Here is a 21,870-nt window from a genome sequence, read left to right on the forward strand (position 1 = left end):
CATGCTTAAATTTTGTCAAAAACTTGACCTAAACACTGCCCAAATTCGGATGGCCCTGCACAAAGCCCAGAAAATGACCAAATAAACAGTACATATTCATTTAGTCATAACTCTCTCTATACTGGTCCAAATGACTTGAATTTGATACCATTGGAAAGCTTAGATATAGGGCTACAATTTTCATGGAGACCACTGAACTCAGAAATGCCAAAAACCAAACCAAATTGCTGGCCCAAGTTGGGTCACAAAACTGCCTAGAATTAGGTTGCCCAGAAACTGCTAGACATAAACTCACGCGACTAGTTTGGCAAAATGGCCATAACTTGGTCTACAAGAACTCAAATGTAATGAAACTAGTGGCAAAATGTCCACAAGACACAGACCTACAAAATTGGTATTTTGACCAAAACCCAGAAATCAAGAGACTAGGTTAAATAGTTAGAACAAGTCATTGTATCAAAACCTACAATCTGACCAAACTTCACTTGATCCTAGAATAGTCTTTTAGTCATAACCCCAGAACAGGGCTACATCTTTGTTTTAGAAACCTTCCTCAAATTATGCCTGTAAGAACCTCAAAAAGTGACCTACAGTCACTGTCCTGAACTAAGCTCCTATTAGCACAGGGTATATGAGCCCATGTCAGTTAATTGGCCATAAATAACTCCACAAAAGTTGAAAAATTATAATTAAAAATTTTAAGTGACCACAAGACATAGGGCAACATTTTCTGTGAAGACCACCATGCCTATAAGTGACTACAACATGTTCCATTAATTAGGTAAATTATAAGTCCAAAAGCTGCCTAGTTGAGAAACTAGAATCTGGAAATGAGTCAGTTATGGTTATCCGACCATAACTTGAGTTCTAAAAATCAAATTGACATGACTCAAAAAGAAAAATAAAGATAAGACATAGGGGAACAACTTCCATGAAGGAAGTGTGGCCAAACAGTGGCTGCAAACTGATCAAGTGGATAGGTAAAAGTGAGACACAAAAACTGAAACTAAAGAAAGGTCCATGAGATAACTTATCTTATAGTAGGGAATTTAACCCTAACAAGCTATTAAACACTAAACCACATGAAAGAGGTATGTGGGACCTATTTTCCACTATAAAGTGATATGAACATTCAAATAAATATGTAATAGTGTGTAATTGCCCATAGTATACCTAGACTTATTTATTTAGTTTGGATCTATTAATATACCGATTAGGAACTACAGATAGCAGTATTGCCTACCAAGAAAATTATGAACTAATAATATATGTCTAGTATGATTGTTCTACAGGCTATATGCCTACTTACTGACCATTATGCCTACTTTATTTCTGGCTTTACAAGCCTGACAGCATGCCTCGTGCCTAACAGCGAGTCTCATGCCTGACAGATATATACAGGATAGACATATGGTTGTCTAACCCGTATACTCCCGTGTATCCAGCTTTTATAGTCTGTTATAGGTTTCTTGGGCACTGATAATAATTAATTAACATTGAATATACAATAAGTGAATAGAAAAGATCTCGATAACTTAAATTATTTCCAAAGTGAAATGAAAATGTAAAATACCTAGACATTATAAAATTTGCCATATATAGAATTATTATTTAAATTGTTTAGTTATTGTTATTATAAATTATGCACCACTAAGCGTTATGCTTAGCGTGTTGGTTTTCCATCGCGTAGGTACTGGAGATCAGCAGTCGCCACAACAGCAGCCACCATAGTAGTGTTCAGATAGAGCTCCGACCAGGTCTGCCACCTTCCAGAGTCACCTCACCAGTCTTTTGTATTTTTAACATTGCAAGAAATTAAAAAAATAGCTACGAAAATTATCGACCAAATATGCTTATATTTCGTTGGTAATCAGTAATTACCAATGAATTATCGATGAAATTTTTTTGTCCACAAATACTAGCGTAGGTAATTTTTACCGGCAAAAAAAATATTGCCGCTAGATTTACCAATGAACTCTTTCGTAGGTAAATTAGAATTTTTTTTGTAGGTAATTTCGTGGGAGATTTTACTTTTATAAATTATTGACTATTTACCTACAACATTTTTCGTTGATAATTACTGACGACAACAAATTTTTGTAGCTAATTTTTATTTCATATTTTTTATTTAATTTTCTATTTTTTAATTTAATTTTTAATTTAAATTAACTTTTAAATTTTTAAATTTAATTTTAATTTAATTTTAAATTTAATTTTATTTAAAATTTTCAATTTAATTTATTTCTAATTTTTAAAATTTTAATTATTTTTAAATTAAATATTAATAATTAATTATTTTAATTTAAATGCAAAATTAATTTTTAATTTTTTTAGACTTAATTGACTTCAAAAAAAATTACTGGTGGACGCCAAAGTAGGCCTCACATAGTAGCAATGCCACAATTGCCTATATTGGGGAGTGGTTTTCCTTTTATAGACAAACTCGCTCTCCTCTTATCTATTCACAAACAATATGAGAATTTCATTTTTTGTGATTTATTGACGAATTACTAACTAAATATGGTTCATTGGTAATTACTGAAGAAAATTTTTCCTAGCTATTTATTTTAAAATTTTTTTTTTATTTTCTCCTTAATATTACATACGAAAAGCAATTTCGTTTGTAATTACCGACGAAAACTTTTCGTAGGTAAAATTTTTTGAGCTTTTTAAAATTTTTCTTTTCTATTTTATTATAGACTAAATATGGTTCGTTGGTAATTACCAACGAAAAATTATCGTAACTATTTTTTTAAAATTTTATTTTTTTTATTTTTCCCTTAATATTACCTACGAAAATCGATTTTGTTGGTAATTACTGATGAAAACTTTTCGTAGGTAAAATTTTTTTAGCTTTTAAAAATTTTTCTTTTCTATTTCCATCTCAGTATTACTGACTAAATAAGGTTCGTTGGTAATTACTGACGAAAAATTTTCGTAGGTTTTTTTTTTAAATTTTATATTTCATTTTCTCCTTAATATTACATACAAAAATCGATTTCGTTGATAATTATCGACGAAAACTTTTCTTAGGTAAAATTTTTTGAGCTTTTTAAAATTTTTCTTTTCTATTTTCTTCTTAATATTACCTTCTAAATATAATTCGTTAGTAATTACCGACAAAAATTTTCATAGGTATTTATTTTAAAATTTTACTTTTTATTTTCTCCTTAATATTACCTACAAAAAGTGATTTTGTTGATAATTACCGATGAAAACTTTTCATAGGTAAAATTTTTTGAGCTTTTTAAAATTTTTCTTTTCTATTTTTTTCTTAGTATTACTGACTAAATACAACTTATTGGTAATTACCAATGAAAAATTTTCTTTGCTATTTTTTTAAATTATATCTTTTATTTTCTCCTTAATATTACCTACGAAAAGCGATTTCATTGGTAATTACCGACGAAAGCTTTTCGTAGGTAATATTTTTGAGCTTTTAAAATTTTTCTTTTCCATTTTTTTCTTAGTATTACCAACTAAATATGGTTTGTTGGTAATTACTGACAAAAAATTGTTGTAGGTATTTATTTTCAAATTTTATTTTTTATTTTCTCCGTAATATTACCTATAAAAAGCGATTTGTTGGTAATTACAGACAAAAACTTTTCGTAAGTAAAATTTTTAAGCTTTTTAGATTTTTTCTTTTCTATTTCTTCTTAGCATTACCGACTAAATACATTAGTTAGTTTTCTCAGTCTCTTCTAGATATAACCTAATATATTTACTATAACAACTACTACACCACAAAGGGTATTTTCAGCTATAATGGATAATAATCTCATTCTCTTGGATTATATCCTTTTCCCACCTTAGGCCAAAGTCTCTTTCCTTCCATGAGACTGCAATGGGTAGGAGCCCCTTCATTAATTGGTAGAGCTACATCCTCTACAATTAGCAAAGCTCTTCACTACAATGGATGACAGCCCCACTCTATAGGCTAAAAGCTACTCTCCATGGGCTAAGCCAAAAAACCATTCCATCATTATCCTATTTATAGTGTTAATTCTCTCAATTCTAATCTAATTAAGAGTCTCACTCAATTTAAAATAACACTAAAATAAAAGTTTTACTCTATATAGTAAATATTCCTCCATAATATTTCTCCCACTCAAATTAGGAAAAGGTTTATTTAAATCCCACTAAGATTTTGAGTCATAATTCTAACAATCTCCACCTTGACTCAAAATCCATCAATCATTGCATACCTCGAATTCTTAGGTATCATCAAATCATCAAATCTCTATGCTTGAGCTTAAACCCTTCAAATCTTCAACTCTTTAATCTTCATCTTGGGTGTAACTTGCTTCTTTCTTCAAAAAATCTTCACATTATCAACTTTATTGATTTTGCATTAAAAGCTCCACCTTAATTTCAACTCTCCAGCATCGCCATTGTTGCTTGTGCGACTTTCTACATGTCGCAGCAACTCCACCTTTAACCAAACCCACCAAGATGATCCCCATACTTTGATACTAGTTGTTATGAATCACATAAGTGTGTAAACTATAAAGAAATAAAGCAAACACGCAAAACAATAATATTTACATGGTTCACCCTTTTCACATAAGGCTACCTCCATGGCCATGCCATCTTCCATTATCGTCAATAAATATAATCATCAATTACAAGCTCAACCTATACCACCCATTAACCCAATTGCACCTAAGAAATCAATCACTATAAACTGCTCATAGCAAATACATTTGTTAGTGTTCTCAGTCTCCTTTAGGCATAACTTAATATATTTACTATTATAACTGTTACACCACAAAGGGTGTATTCAACTATAATGGACAATAATCTCATTCTCTTGGATTATGTCATTTCTTCACCTTAGGGCGAAAGCTCTTTCCTTCCATGAGACTGCATGGTTAAGAGCCCATTCAATAATAGGCAAAGGTAAATCCTCAGTAATTGGCAAAGCTCTTCTCTATAATGGACGACAGCCTAACTCCATAGGATGAAAACCACTCTCCATGGGTTAAGCCAAATAACCTTTCCACCATTCTCTTATTTATGGTGTTAATTCTCTCAATCCTAGTCTAGTTAAAAGTCCCACTTAATTTAAGAATAACACTAAAATAAAAGTTCTACTCTATATAGAAAATATTCCTCTATCCTATTGAGGAATATTTCTCCCACTCAAATTAGAAAAATGTCTCTCCAAATCTATCTAAGATTTACAATAATAATCTATCTTTTTCCACATAATCTACTATGGATCATTGTGCTTATTGGTAAAATAGTCATACATATTCTCTCATATAGTATGGAAAAAGGAAAAAAAAATGAAGATATTTTTAAAAAAATGCTTATTGATCACATTGCAAATTTTTTTGGATCGAATCTAGTTCATACTCACAAAAAATATATTTAATTAAAATTCAAGCCTCATCATAATAATAACATTAAAGACGTTCCAATTTTTTTTACTTTAAATTTTAAAAGGAGCATCTAATCATTGTGGAAAAGAAAATAATACTTACTACTCCATTTCTTTAAGCATTTTGGTGCATGCTTGTTTTGATAATGTTTAAACTTTAATGATGAAAAACCGATACGAAATCCTTATTATTCATTAATCTTACAAGTAGATCTGGCTAGTGATATAATCAATTTAAGTTCACTATTTTTTGTCCAGATTATAAAAATAATAATAGATGCTCCCCACCATCCCAACACATAGCTGTATAGCAAGAAAATTAAAACAATTATTAAAATAAATTCCAGTTTTATGAATTAAATTACTATTATATAGCAAGACCAACACATAATGGTAGTCGCAAGAGCTAGTCATTGCTTATCCATGAGTACTTGATTGAAAAACCAAAAGATATATGATAAGAGTCCCATTAATTTAATACTTTAAAATTATTATTCTCATATATATGATTTTCACACTAGACAAGCTTCATCATCATCTGTTTCTTATTCTATGCTACTTAAGCAGTTTGCCTTCGAAAAATTCTATTCCAAGCTTCAAGCCCTGCACATCAGGGGAAAAACAGGGTTAGCAAAATGTTTTGAAAAAGAAAGAATTCATAATTAAGCTACCTAAATCATTTTATTCTTAATTTTCATATATTATATTAAATTCATTTCTTAGGTTTATCTGACTCAGCATAATAAATAATAAATTTTTAGTGGAGGTGGCAAATTTTGATATCAACCCCCATGATTTAAAGTGATTGGTAATCCTTTTTAACTCATACAAAACTGTAAATAAATTGAATTAATCTGAATGACTTGTATGACTCAACTCAAAGTTGACATGTTTAGAATAATTCAACCAATTTGAATTTTAACTAAAAAAATATATTTTAATATGAAATGATTATAACTATAAATTGATTTAAAAAATCTTTTTATATAACAATTTGATGAATAATTAATTCGAATCAACTGGAACCAAATTTGCAGATTTGTTTCACTTTCATTCCATACCCAACCCGCTTATTTGTCTTTTTTTTTTTTGGAAAAAAAATATAGAGAAAACTATATAGCATAGTTAAAGAGTTAGAAGCAAAGAAGGAGTTGGGCTTACTGGTCATATTGAACTTTAACAATGCCGGCATCAACATCAGCAATTTGAGCGAAGGCATCTCTAGAGAGATTAATATCTCCAGTGCAGCCTCTTTGACAATAATCGACAATTTTAACTACAACGCTGGTACCTTGTTTGCAAGGGTGAGGTGCAAGGTTTGCCCCTCCTATGCATCTCACTCTATACATTTTTCCACATGCTGCTCCATTATTCCACAGTTTATCACTTACACCAGCAACCATTGCTCCATTATTTTGATTCCCATAGCACTTTGATGCTTCCACAAAAGCCAAACATCAACTTAATAATAATAATTTCTGTTGATAATATATGTAATATCAAAACGGATATGAGATGTATACTTACGCGTATAAGGAGGTTTGTACCAAACGGCAGTCCCTTGTGCGGCATGTGCAATGGAGACAAGGCATAAAACCATGCCTACCATTAGAAAAACTCTCATCTCAATGCCCATTTCTCTTGGTCAAGTTTGTTGCGCCAAATTAACCCCTAGTCTCTCCTCATTTATACATAATTTGTATATGGTAGGAAGACCCAAGCAATTGAGTTATCCAGTCTTCATGGCTGTCTTAGTAAAGAAGCAAACCCCTTTTCTTATTATGGACTAATAGCGTTGACTGACGAGTCTTCCAAGCCTTTTCCAAGCAGCTTCATGGAAACGGAAAATAAAAATATATTCCTGCTTAGAATGCGTAGTATGGAAAATGGAAAGTGGAAACAGAGTTCATATTGAACTGGCTCCATCAATGATTACATTTCTGTTGCTTTGTGATATAAAAATAAATGGTTTGCCTTTTGTTTGAATGAAAGAATTTGAAATTTGGGACTTGAATTTGATAAAAAGTATATGTTTTGTTCGATTAATTAGAATTTTCTTAGTGTGAATTGAAAATAATTTATAAAATAGTGTTATTTTAAATTCACTACAAAAAGTTTTAGTTAACAAGAAAAATGATGTTATTTAAAATTCATAATTTACTAATAATTTATACCATAATTAAATTCAAATCCCATATTTCAAATGTTGGCATGCAAACATAGTATTAGTGGATATGGGAATTCTAAGGGTGAACAATAGTTGGTTATAAATAATTAATCAAAATGAATCATTTAACTTTGGTTTTTTTATTGATTTTTTTTTTTTTGAGAATTTAGTTCAATTTCAATTAGTAAATATTAAAAAAAAATCGACTTTTTTTGATTTAGTTAATTTAATAAAATATTTAAATTAACAAAATCGAACTGATTTATCCTCTACATAATACATTATCATTTTAATCCTAGGTATGAAAGCAAACTTTTTTCCTTCTCACCTCATTTTCCCTTTCCCTTTTCCCTTTCTCTATCTCACAATGCAGCCCTCCATACTTCGCTTTTGATTTTCTTCTTATCCCTTCTTTGTTTCTTTATCTTGTTCACCCACTGCTCTCCTATTCCTCTAAGAATTATGGATCCAAGAGGATAAATATCAAACTGGCAGGTTACATGCTGAATTAGATTTAAAATTGGGCTCTTCATTAACTTGATTTACCAATATGCTTTTTAATTTTCTTGTAAACTACTGACGCGGGACTTATTCCAACAACCGTCGTTATTCCTCCTTGATTTGTATCCTTTTCTCTCATTTAAAGCTTTATACCATTCCAAATACACTTACACATGTATAATATATGTATATACACACAAATAAATTTAGTATAAAATATTTTTAATTTTCTTCTATTAATTTCATTTATATTGCATTTATTTTTTTTTATTTTTAAGTTAAAAATAGCATAAAATTTCTCTATTTATTTTTTTTATAAAATTTTAATTTGTTAATATTTATTTTTATTGATATGAATAAATTATTAGTGTGACATTTTAATCTAAATATTTTATTATAAAATATTATTATTTAAACTTTACATTATTTAGAAAATATTTATATAGTATAATTTAACTAAAATTATTTTATTTAATATTTATATATTCTATCAAACTAAGTTATAATCTAAATTGTTATAATTTTTAAAGAAATTATTAATTTATAATATAATTAATATTTATTTAATATTATACAAGTTAACTAAACCTTTAATCCTCTGCTTTGATCTGTTCTTTGATTAGGTTGAGTCTAATAAACCTTACTAGTATGAAAACAATTATTACTGACATATGGATTTCACTAGTTACAAATAAACTTTTTACATGGCTTTTAAGTAAATTTCAATTTTTAGATAAAAAAATACTTAATTAAAATGCAATTGCAAGTAAACATTTTAATTTTTTTTTTATGTAGACCTTATAAATATTTTGAAAAGGAGTAGCTAGGGTGAAATTTAGTCTATTATTGAAATGTGAATTAATCACTTAAATAATATCACTTTTATATATATATATATATATATATATATATATATATATATATAATATTAATCACCTAAATTTAGTCTACTATTATGTAATCCCATCATGCTTTTTTCAAATTTTGAATTGTAAGTTACTCTGATAGCATCTGAAATTCTCTGAGTTGGCACATATCAAAAACTATTGGTAAGATCCATATATTAAGTTTGAGGATACTTTTATGGTTTAAGCCAATTTGTCCCGACTCCCTTTCTATATATATTTTTTTTAATTTTTTATTTTGAAAAAAAAAATTAATTAGACATAATTTATCATATATCTAACAAATAAATAAATTAATTTCATTTATTTTATATATATATGAATCTCATTATATATATTATGTCTTAAATAACAATGGACTGATTTTAGATAAAAATTTCCATATATATAGAGTAGGACGATCCAAGCAATTTAATCAGGATTTAGTCTTTATGGCTGCCAATTTTTGTCAAAAAGCAACCCATTTTTCTCATCCTGGATTAATTATTTCCAAAGCACTAAAATTTCTAGCCCAATAGCGTTGACTGAAGAGTCTTCCAAGCAACTTCATGGAATGAAGAAATAAAGAATAGATACATGTTCAGAATGAGTGATGCGGAAAATGGAAGACAGAGTCTATCAATGATGACACCTTTGTTCCATGGAGTATAAAAATAGATCGTTTGGTGAGTGTGGGACCTTTACACGTAATTACATTTTAATTTAATATTTTAAATTTTTATAATTTACAATTAATTTCCCGAATAATTTTATTTAAAATTTATGTCAAATATTTTATTTACTATAAACTCCTGTAACATGTTATGCTAATACGTCGCGTGAGTCTTATTAGTAACAAATAAAAATATTATTGATATGATCATACATTTGTTTTAAATTAATGTTATTTTTTTCAGGTAAAATTACGCTTAATTTGAATAATTCAATCTAAACTATTATTGAAAGCATTAAATTAAAATAAAATTACAAGTAAACATTCGAATTATTGTATAAATTATTCTATTATTGAAATGTGAATTAATTACTTAATTACGTCGCGCGCGCACACACACACACATATATATATATATATATATGAATCCCATTATATATATTATGTTTAAATAATGATAGACTAATTTTAGATAAAAATTTCCATATATATAAAGTAGGACGATCCAAGCAACTAGGGCGGAGCAGAATTCGATTCAAATCGAAAAATCAAATCGAATTGAGTCAATTCGGTTCAATTGGTTCGGTTTCAAAATTAAATCGGTTCGGTTCAGTTTTACATTATAAAAATTTTGGTTATTTCGATTTGGTTCGGTTTGGTTTTGAAGAGAAAAAAATGGTTAAACCGAATCGAACCGAATAGTAATTTATATAGTCAAATCAAACTAAATCGAACCGAATCAATTTTTGAATTGATTTATTTTTATGGAAAATTTATGAATTATATTTAATTTTATATATATTAATTGTTTAATTTCATTGATTAATGGTTATTAAGTTCAAACCAAAGTTAAAATTAGACCAAATAATTTGAAAATCAAGTCTAAATTAAAAAATCAATAAAAAATTAAATCGATCGGTTTAAACAGAACCGAACCGAAATAGAGTGGTTCAGTTCGATTCGGTTTTTTACCCATTTCGGTTCGGTTCGGTTTCTAAAATTTAAGATTTGATTTTTATAATTTAATTCAATTTGGTTCATTTCAATTTGATTTGAACCGAATGCTCACCCCTACAAATAACTGAGTTAAGATTTAGTCTTTATGGCTGCTAATTTTTGTCAAAAAGCAACCCATTTTTCTCATCCTGGATTAATTATTTCCAACGCACTAAAATTTCAAGCCCAAGAACGTTGACCGAAGAGTCTTCCAAGCAACTTCATGGAATGAGCAAATTCATGGTGCGGAAAATGGAAGACAGAATTCACATTGAACTGCGTCTATCAATGATGACACCTTTGTTCCATGGAGCGTAAAAATAGATCGTTTGGTGCGTGTGGGACCTTTACAAGTTATTACATTTTAATTTAATATTTTAAATTTTTATAATTTATAATTAATTTCCCAAATAATTTTATTTAAAATTTAAAATTAATTTAAAAATATTGTTTCTAACATGTTATTTCACGTGGAATATTTTATTTATTATAAACTCACATAACATGTTATGCTAATATGTCGCGTAAGTCTTATTAGTAACAAATAAAAATATTATTGATATGATCATATATTTCTTTTAAATTAATTTTGTTTTTTTTAGGTAAAATTACGCTTAATTTGAATAATTCAATCTAAACTATTATTGAAAGAATCAAATTAAAATACAATTGCAAGCAAGCATTTGAATTTTCGTATAAATTATTTTATTATTGAAATGTGAATTAATTACTTAATTATGTCACACACACACATATACATATATATATATATATATATATATATATTTTTTGTGTATTGAAAACTTTTTATTGGTGGTATTATATAAATGATAATTTCATATTATAAGTGCTGGGAGTACATTTATGCAAAACAAATTATTTTCTTACTTGTGAAACGATGAGTTTAGTCTTTTACAAGGCAAAAGCCCCATTCACTTAATGGATATGAAAAATTAACATCATTATATTGTGTATTTTTCTATTAAATTTTAATCAAATTTCAATTTAAAATTTTATAATCTTAAAATAATTTAAATATTAATCAATTAAAACTTATCGATAATTTTTATAACACCTAATAAAATTTCTTCCATATAAGTGTTTAGCTTACTTCCAGGAAACGTTAGGTAATAATGGTTATTATTTGTCAAAGTCATCCACTCACGACTAAGGAGTGCGTTAGGTAATATGCCTACCCACTTAATTAAGACTATTAATTCATTATTCCTTTGGCGATTTAATTTGTCTAATATTTTTCGACAATAGGTCCAAAACCATTTCCACACCAAATCTTCAAGTTCAAGTCCTTGCAAAGTTCTTCTAATTTCTGGACTAATTACATTATTTTGACAAATTTGAAGAGAAATGCAATATCCATGGATATGTTTTCTTTCATCTTTATTTCCTCTTGAATAATTGGACAATAACTAACTGTTGTGAAATGTGAATTATGGCTTAATTTTAAATTTAAATGTTAAGGATGTAAATTCAAGTAAAGAGAATATGAGCCTATTATACAACAAAACTAGGAGGAAACATAGAGAGGACACGGCCACTTGGCCCTCAATATCTCTTCGACGACGATGGCTTGAAAATCTTCGACGAGAGATGTTGGTGGATAATCAAGGCCGAGAATTACTATGCAATCTGTTACGCAGTCTATCAAGCAATTTTTCTTTTTTTAACAAAAATGAAAGAAAAACACAGAATAGAATCTGATTGGGATAAGTATATAAAAACCATCAATCACATCCTATTGTATTTATCGATAAATCACAAATGGTGATGCTTGCGACAGACTAAGTTCCAATGCAAAAAAACAAATCTCTGTTTTAAAGAAAATATTAAAAATATATATTATTTACTTTCTGAACATTAATGAAATTAATTATTTAGTTTTTATATTTTAAAAAACATAATATTTAATACTTTTATTTTTCATTTGTTAAATTATTTTGTCCCTCAATCAATTTTTCTGTTAGTCAGTGTTAGTCAAATTACTATTTAGTCTCTATTTTAGTAAAACTAGTTAATTGGTGATATATTTTAAATAATATATAAACCAGTCCCTATAATTTGATTTCATTAACTTTTTAGTCTATCCTCTTGTACTCAAAACGCTCCGACTCTTTCTCCCTTATTTCTTTCTTATCCTCCCTTATTTCTCTCTATTTGAAGGAAACAAGGAAGGAAGAGCACAAGGGGGAGCTTGGCTATGAACATGGCTATAGTAGCGGTTATAGTGATAATGATTATATCTCTTTATATTTCCATTATCTAGGTGTAATAAAGTGAACAAACAACTATTTTATTCCATGATTTTAGCTATCTAAAGATAAAATTATATTTTCTTGTTTATGTATGTAAGGCAATGTCATGAATATTTGATTAAATGAAGCTCTAAGTATGTAAGGCAATGTCATGAATATTTGACTAAATGAAGCTCTAATTCTATCTTAATCTTCATTCCCTTCTCTAATTCTTCTCTATGAACGTTATTCTTGCAACAAGTGAGATCAAAGTCATTGATCCTCGATAATGGCAGAAGGAACATGGTATTAACATTGGAAGAAAGAGATAGCCAAAATTATTCATGACTTAAAACAGTGGTAGAAGTTAATGCTTTGTGAGTCTGAGATTTGCAGCAGCCAAACTGTTAGAAGAAAGAATACAAGTAATGAAGGAAAGGATTGTGTATTTGTCTGTATCCCATTTACAGAGATATTACATCTATTTATACATGAGAATATGAACTAATTTGGACAAGAATAATAATTGCTATAATTATGCTACACAAATCTCCTATAATCATGCTAATTGCTGTAATTATGTTATACAAATCTCCTATAATTATGCTGATTGCTGTAATTATGCTAACACCCCCCCTCAAACTCAAGGTGGTAGCACAGGTGCCAACTTGAGTTTGCTTAAGAGATCCTGAAAGCGAGCGGGAGGATGCGTTTTGGTGAATATATCAGCGGTTTGGCTGACAGAGGAGATAGGAATCAAACATATGGTGCCATGAGCAACATGATGACGTACAAAATGACAATCAATTTCGATGTGTTTGGTACGCTCATGAAATACATCATTATGAGAAATCTGTATGGCACTTCTATTATCGCAATGAAGTATTGTGGCAGAAGAATGAGTGACACCCAAATCAGTTAATAACCACCGTAACCAAAGTAATTCAGATGTAGCATCAGCAAGAGCACGATATTCAGATTCTGTGCTAGAACGTGCAACAACAGTTTGCTTTTTGCTACGCCAAGAGATAAGAGAATTACCCAAGAAGAAACAATAACCAGTTGTAGAGCGACGATCCGCCGATCACCCAATCGACATCGAGTAGCGGATAATACTAGGGAGGAGGTAGCGGAAAAGTGCAAACCATGAAAAAGAGTGACTTTGATATAACGAAGGATTAATCTGAGAGAAATGAGTTGAGCGAGGAGGACATAAACTGGTGACGGATGAACGAAGATATGAAATATCGGTCGAGTAATCGTGAGATAAACAAGACTCGACAAGTCATCGATATAAAGTAGGATCATCAAGAGGAGTGCCATCAAGAGGTGTAAGTTTGCAATTGAGCTCCAATGGGGTTGATACTGTTTTGCTATCAGTGATGCCTGCTCGAGAAAGTAAGTCGGATGCATACTTGGCTTGAGATAGATAATAGCCATCAGAATTTTGAGAAACTTCAAGGCCCAAAAAATAGCTGAGAGAACCCAGGTCTTTCATTTCAAAATGTTGATTGAGATAATGTTGTAACTCTAAAATACCAGATGAATCATCTCCTGTTATTATCATATCATCAACATAAAGCAGCAGAAGAACAATACCACTGTCAGTTCGACGAGTGAATAATGCAGAATCATGTGGACTAGAGAGAAAACCAAGTTGAGCAAGAGTAGAACTAAATTTGGCAAACCAGGCCCTGGGAGCTTGTTTTAATCCATATAAGGCTCGACGAAGTTTGCAAACCTTATGAGGAGAATGATAACCAGGAGGAGGATGCATATAAACCTCTTCTGTTAAATCACCATGAAGAAAAGCATTTTTAACATCCATCTGGAAAAGTTTCCATTTACGAACTGCAGCAATAGCTAAGAGACTGCGAATAGATGTTAATCGGGCCACTGGAGCAAAAGTTTCCTCATAGTCGATACCATACTCTTGAGTGTACCCTTTGGCTACTAAGCGAGCTTTGTAGCGTTCAATAGTTCCATCAGAACGGGTCTTGATTTTGTAAATCCATTTGCAACCAATAGGAGTCTTGTTTGGTGGAAGATCAACTAAATCCCAAGTATGAGTTTTCTCTAAAGCCTGAAGTTAAATCGGTCATAGCTTGCTGCCAAAGAGGGTCAGTACTTGCCTCACGATAAGAATGAGGCTCATGAAGGGTTACAATAGTAGAGTAACAATGAAAATCAGAAAGATAATGAGGAGTTTCTCTTACACGGGTAGAACGACGAAGAGTAGTGCTAGGAGGAGATGCAGGCGCAGTAATCTGGATCAACAAGCTGGTCCGATTCAACGAGGCGGTGTAGTTGGGCTAATATTGAGCACATCACAATCACCTGGATCAGGACTTGGAAACAGCTCTTTGGAGGAGTCAGTGAAAAATAGAGAGTCAGTATTGACAGAGTGATGAAATTTGGAAAGAGAAGAGAACATAGTATTTTCCCAAAAGGTAACATGACGAGAGATTCGTAACTTATTAGAAACAGGATCCCAACAACGATACCCTTTGTGTTCAATGCCATAACCAAGAAAACAACATAGACGAGCACGGGGTTCTAATTTGGTATGTTCATGAGGTTGTAAAAGAACAAAAGAAACACATCCAAAAGGTTTAAGGATGGAATAGTCAGGAGGTTGTCCAAACAACTTTTCAAAAGGAGATAAATTATGAAGAACCAAGGTAGGAAGACGATTAATAACATAAACATGAAAAGTCGCTTCTCCCCAAAATTTTTCGGACATGAGGCGAGAAAGAAGAAGAATGCGTCTGAGAATCAAGAATATGGCGATGCTTGCGTCGCTCGCCCAGTCTGTTGAGCGGTGTGAGTACAAGATCTTTGCACTCAGGTGGCTTGTTGACTATGAAACTGAAGTAAAGAAGAATCCGATATTCCATGGCATTGTCTGCATTGGAGAATTTTAATGTCACAAGAGAACTGAGTTTTAATCATTTTTGCAAATGTGATGTAAATTTGTGATAACTCAGATCGATGTTTCAAAAAATATATCCAAGTAAACCGAGAATAATCATCAATAAATATTACAAAATAACGAAAACCATTTATTGAAGAAATAGGAGAAGGACCCCAAATGTCAGAATGAATTAAACCAAAAGGAGTGTCTGAAGTAGTATTATTATGAGAAAAAGATAATGCAGGTTGTTTTGCAAGCTGACAATTTAAACAATTAAATGACTCAAACTTAGTAGATCCTAATAATCCACGAGAAATTAAAGGTTGAATTTTACTGGCAGAAGCATGACCAAGACGAAGATGCCATTGGTGAATGGAGGAATTAGGGATTGTAGCTGCAGACACAAATCTCTGAGGAAGATGTAAAGATGTAAGCTCAAATAATCGACCCACTCTGCGACCCTCCCCAAGAATCTGTCCCGTTTGTGGATCCTGTACCTGGACACCATGGTGAGAAAAAATAACATTTAGTCCTTTTTCACATAACTGACCAACAGAAATAAGATTGAGTGCCAAATTAGGGATATAATAGGTGTCAGGGAGATGAAGATTTGAGGTAGACACATGACCAGTATGTGTGATGTTCATTTTAGTACCATTTGCAGTATGGATTGGTGGTAAGGAAGATACAGGTTTTGCAGAAGACAAGAATTTAAGATTAGTGGTCATATGATTACAACATGCAGAGTCAAAAAGCCAATAAGAATTACCCGGAGTGGCAGACATGGCAGCAGGAGAATTAGAAGAGATAACCTGTTTGAATAGTGCCTCAAGATCACTCATGGTGATGGCAGTAGAGCCCTCGATGAGCGACAAAGATGTGAGAGGAAGATCCAGGCTTTGAGACATTCTTGAATTTAGAATGCCCTCCTTTTGATCTTGGAGGCGTGTGGGACAATGTTCAAGAATATGACCGTAACCATGACAATATCTGCATTTTATGGTAGGACAATATGCAAAAGCATGACCAATTTGATTACAATTCTTACGAGTTGATTGCCGATTTACGATGTGAGGATCGAGTAGTTGCAAGAGCACTTCAAATTGAGGAGTTTTATCCAAACCGAGACGAGTCTCTTCAAAATAATCTCTTGAATAGCTTTCCAATGATGGGAGTGGATTTCGATGTAGCAGGGACGCTCGAGCGGCCTCATATTACGATCGAAGAGCCATTAGAACTTGAATGAGATGAAGATGATCTTCACCGATTTTGGCACGAGATATTTGATTCCAAATAGGTTGGACACGGGCAAGAAAATCATTCCGCATTGACTGCTTCTTGTTTCAGATTATAAAGAGTAGTCCACAATCGATAATAGTGGGCAAGTCGGTGGTGCGATATCGATTAGCCAAAAATCCCAGATTTCTTTTGCAGAGTCATAATTAGCAAACTGGATGTGGATGGACGAGACAGAGGTATTGCGAAACCAGGTGATGATCTGATGATTTTTACTATCCCAATCCTCAAGACGGTCAGCAAATTTTGCATCAGTTTCATCGTTCTCTCTTGTCGGCGTAGTGATATCTCCGGTAACAATACGCCAAAGCTTGCGACCTATCAAAAAACTTTTCATTCCTTGAACCCAAAGATTATAGTTGGAACCAGTCAGAACTGTTGCAATAGGTTTTGAAATATCAGATTTCTCCATTGATAACAAGATGAGGAGAAAAAAAAAATGGTATAATAATAGGTATGAAAGAATGAACCAGAACAGGTTGTAGAGAGAGCAGAGAGACCCCAAAAAACTAGAAATAAAAGCTTTATGGCTCTGATACCATGTTAGAAGAAAGAATACAAGTAATGAAGGAAAGGATTGTGTATTTGTCTGTATCCCATTTACAGAGATATTACATCTATTTATACATGAGAATATGAACTAATTTGGACAAGAATAATAATTGCTATAATTATGCTACACAAATCTCCTATAATCATGCTAATTGCTGTAATTATGTTATACAAATCTCCTATAATTATGCTGATTGCTGTAATTATGCTAACACAAACCATGCTCGAAATTAAAATCTCTCTTAAGTGGATTGAGTTTACAAACTATGGAACAACCAGAAGAATTGTAAGCCAACAAATCATATAGGTGGAAAGATGACCTTAACCATGCAGCCATATCGTATGGCTCATCTACTGAGCTAGAATTTCCACATTTTAATAGAGAAGGGAATGATTTCATCAACAAATTAAGTATTTCTTTAAGGTTCGCAAAATCACACTTCAGAACCATGTTAAGGTGGTAGCTTTGCATCTAGAAAGGAAGGCCATCCAATGGCACCAGGAGTTTGTCAAGGCTAAATTAGCAAGTGTTTAATATCAGTGGGAGGAGTATGTTTTTGTGTTAGGAGCTCATTTTGGTAGCCATGCTTATGATGATCTTATAGGCAACCTCCATAATCTTAAACAAATAGGATACAAGCAAGACTATGAGGACACATTTGATGAAATATATCCAAAGGTAAAGGTACGTGAAGACTAAGCCTTGAATTTCTCTCTTTTTGGCCAAATCAATGAGTCTTTTTTTTTTTTTTTTTTTTTTTTGTATAAGCAAGTAATTTATTAATAGAGAAATGGAACATCAAGATATGAAGCATCAAGAAGAATGTAACACCAAGAATAAAACAACAAGCCTAATGAACACAAAAGGAGCTCCACAACATCTAATGAGCAAGACTAATGAAACTTCAAAGAAAAAAAAATCGAAGTAGGGGAATGCAGTAGTATTTGTCCACTCCCCATGTGAGGTGAATTCAATAGCTAACGCCTTTGCAAAGTAGGGTTGATAAATTTTTGGATTTTATTACATTTTTAAAAGTTTATTCTTATTAGAATGGAGTATAGAAGGTATGTATTGTTGGGCAAATTATCTTAATGATTTTGTCAGTTTGTGTCGGTTGTTGTTTCTTCATATTTGTATTATGAATTACTGTTTTTTTTTTTTTTTTGGGCAAGCTGATTAAAGAAGTGTCCAATTTTTCATTTTGTTTTGTATTTGCTCTTGGTTTTTTCACTTAGCATCGGTTGGATGTAGTGGGGCAGTCTGTCGACCAAGGTTAACTGGAATTGTGATTGCTAAGTTTTTCCTGGATTTTATTAATAAAAATTTTGCTTATAAAAAAATGGATAGAGAAGCAGTAGACCTGAAACCAATAACAGAAAGCCTTTAGAAAAGAAATAAACCCGACAGTAGACCATGATCAAGCAAAAAAATAGAACCAAGCCCTAAATGCCTCAAAAAAGACTTGAGAAATGATAGAAGAAGAACCATAGGCATTTGCATATGACAAAATGACAGGTTTTGCTCCTCGACTAAGATTACTACAAGGCAACACTCAAGACCCAAGGAAAGACAATCTGAAAGCAATTAAACATGAGAACTAAAAATGCCATATCTTTTTAAAACGATGAGAAAAATGAAAAGCCACAACTACAATAGCACAGTCTACAATCCTTATAAATGCATTGCCATAAAAGTGATCAACATAGAGGATAAGGTAACCTTCATGCCTTTATATGCACTATTTCTCCCAAAAAAGATCTAATACTAAGCACTTCGTAACCCAAAACTATCAATCCTCAATAGAGCTGCCACCTTGAATAAATAGCCATGGGTGCATTTGGCCTTAACTAGAGATGCTGCAACATATCCTTTGCTTGAAGTCTTCTCATCTCGACATCTAGGTGAAGCAGATGTAGGCCAAGAACACAGGACTAAACAAACTTGCGGCTTCAATAGCATTAGGAACTTCAAAACCATAAACAAAATATCTTGAAGATCCCACAATAAATTCTAACCACACCTGGGAATTCTAAAAAGGGACCACATAGAGAAGTAATTTACCAGCCCAAGAAGCACTCCACTATGAAAAACCAAACACCAAATACAACAAAAAGAAAGTATCAAAACAATTGAAAAACAGAACCAACACCTCCAAATTAAACAAAATCCATAATATATCCTGTTAAGCCCTAAACTCCATACAGATTACAGCATCAAAATAAATGAATACAATGCTTGAGATTGATCGAACCACATACCAATCACAAATCAATTGTCTCCCTTCAAAAAGCTTAACCTTTTCATGGACTTTTGAGGAGGCTAACAGAAGGCGATATCACAATATTTAATGAAAAAAATGATTAAGAATCATTTGTTCCTCACTATTAAAGGATAAGCCAAAATTTCTCCTTGCCTCCAAATTAATTGCCGCTTCACTATGAGGGCACAATTATTGTAACAGCCGAATTTGGACCACTACCGGTGTTAGAGCATTGGAACGCATAAGGCCGCAAGAACCCATAGTAAGCCTTATTTATATTAAAATCTTATTTAAAATCCATATAATTCATATAATATTTTATTTAATATAAAGAGTAATTACAATTTCCTTTATGTTACCAGTTATATAGTGACAAAGCACAACATCAAAATAACAAACTTTACATGTCATTGCAAAATAGAGTTCCATAAAATGCACATTTACTTGTAAGCAAAATTGAGATGGTAGCCTCTAGAACTTAGCTAACAAAAATTTGTTGACTATATCTTCTAAACTTGTTCTTGAAGTGCAAGACAGAGAAAGAGGGTGAGCTAAAGGCTCAGTGAGTTGAAGCCTACTTTAGGGAAATAAAAAATAATATAAAAATAATTATATGCATATCAAATTTAGTAATCATATGATGTTTATGTAGTACAAACAATTAATAAAAAGATAGTTCATGTCACCAATGGTTCCCTAGAAACATCATAATCATTATTACATTTCTAATATGCCCGACCCGTTAAAGGAGCTTCTCAAGATTTCCTCTTAACATTCACATAATGGATACTAGGGATACAGATTTCATATTTTACCTGGAGGCTATTTCTGTAACCCTAATATCCGGAAGTCAGAGACATAGAATTGCCTTACCTAACATCCCATAACATAATATAGTGAGCTCATATGCATGCATGCCTTTCCCTTTCCTTTTCCTTTTCCTTTTCCTTTTCCTTTTCCTTTTCCAGCACAACATAATTAATTATGCATAATATAGCTCCCCAAAATATGTATAATTAATCTAGTAACTTTGATTTTCGGATAGCCTATGAGTTTAATCATATTTAGTGGTTCAACCATGAAATTTGTTTAATTGGTTCAACCACTATAAGACTCACTCAATAAAAGGAAAGAATCTTGATTAAAGCTAAGTAATCTTGTTGGATTGCCAAATATAACAATGCTATAAATAGAAATATAATCCTATAATTATGCTAGCAATATCCATATAATTACATAGTTGACTTACCATAATCCACCATTATCTATATTCTAGATAAAAAGATCAGATCATCTATGGAGTTATGTACTTTCTCCCCAATTAATCTAATATACTACTCTCTCATACTAGCTCTAACTTGAGCATCGAAGGGTCCTCATTGGGTCCATACCTGGTGAACCTCTAACCTATTTATTTTCTATTTTGCAAGTCCATACCCACAAGGAATTTTCATGAACCGTAATAGTGGTGTCATCTGTGGGAAATGACACAAAAGTTTATATCTCTTCCCCTTTATTCTGCTAAAAAACATGGTCATACTCTATGCTTAAATGGGCGAGGGAACCAAAGAGTGGAAAGCTGGTTTGCAACAACCCAACTAGCAGATTTGTTATCTTGATTGAAAATTTACAAAAATGATTGTAAAGTAAGATGCTCTTGATAAAATATTTGCTCTTGCATTCAGTGGCACGTTGAATGAAAATTTTTCTTGAGTTTCAAATTTTTTAAAGTTTCATTCTACTGTATTTTTGTAAACTAAGAAATTAGTATCAGTCAAATAGACGAATTATGTTTGTTAAAAATCATGTTTCGCCAATGTTATACTGACTGAAAATTTTTTAACCTTATTTATGAGTTTGGCCACTACCTTTTCAAGAAAGAAAAGCATTGGATTTGGCCATTATTTTAAAGTTACCACCATTTGACTAGTGGGACAGGTGGCCTTAATTTGGATGAATGACACAAAAAACTATTTGTCTATTATTTAAAA

The 21,870-nt window shown here is 31.4% G+C and overlaps 1 protein-coding gene across 1 annotated transcript; it reads right to left on the bottom strand.

Moving 5' to 3' along the window:
- Positions 1 to 5,733: 5,733 nt before the first annotated feature.
- On the bottom strand, positions 5,734 to 7,093 carry LOC110634753 (EG45-like domain containing protein). The gene is made up of 3 exons (XM_021783896.2): positions 6,914 to 7,093; positions 6,548 to 6,824; positions 5,734 to 5,989 (listed from the first exon to the last, which is right to left on the bottom strand). The coding sequence occupies exons 1-3, from the start codon at positions 7,020 to 7,022 to the stop codon at positions 5,983 to 5,985; spliced, it is 393 nt and encodes a 130-aa protein (XP_021639588.2). The 5' UTR covers positions 7,023 to 7,093; the 3' UTR covers positions 5,734 to 5,982.
- Between the last annotated feature and the right edge of the window lie 14,777 nt (positions 7,094 to 21,870).

This window comes from Hevea brasiliensis, chromosome 17 (genome assembly GCF_030052815.1).
Source record: "Hevea brasiliensis isolate MT/VB/25A 57/8 chromosome 17, ASM3005281v1, whole genome shotgun sequence".
In the NCBI taxonomy this organism is placed as follows: domain Eukaryota; kingdom Viridiplantae; phylum Streptophyta; class Magnoliopsida; order Malpighiales; family Euphorbiaceae; genus Hevea; species Hevea brasiliensis.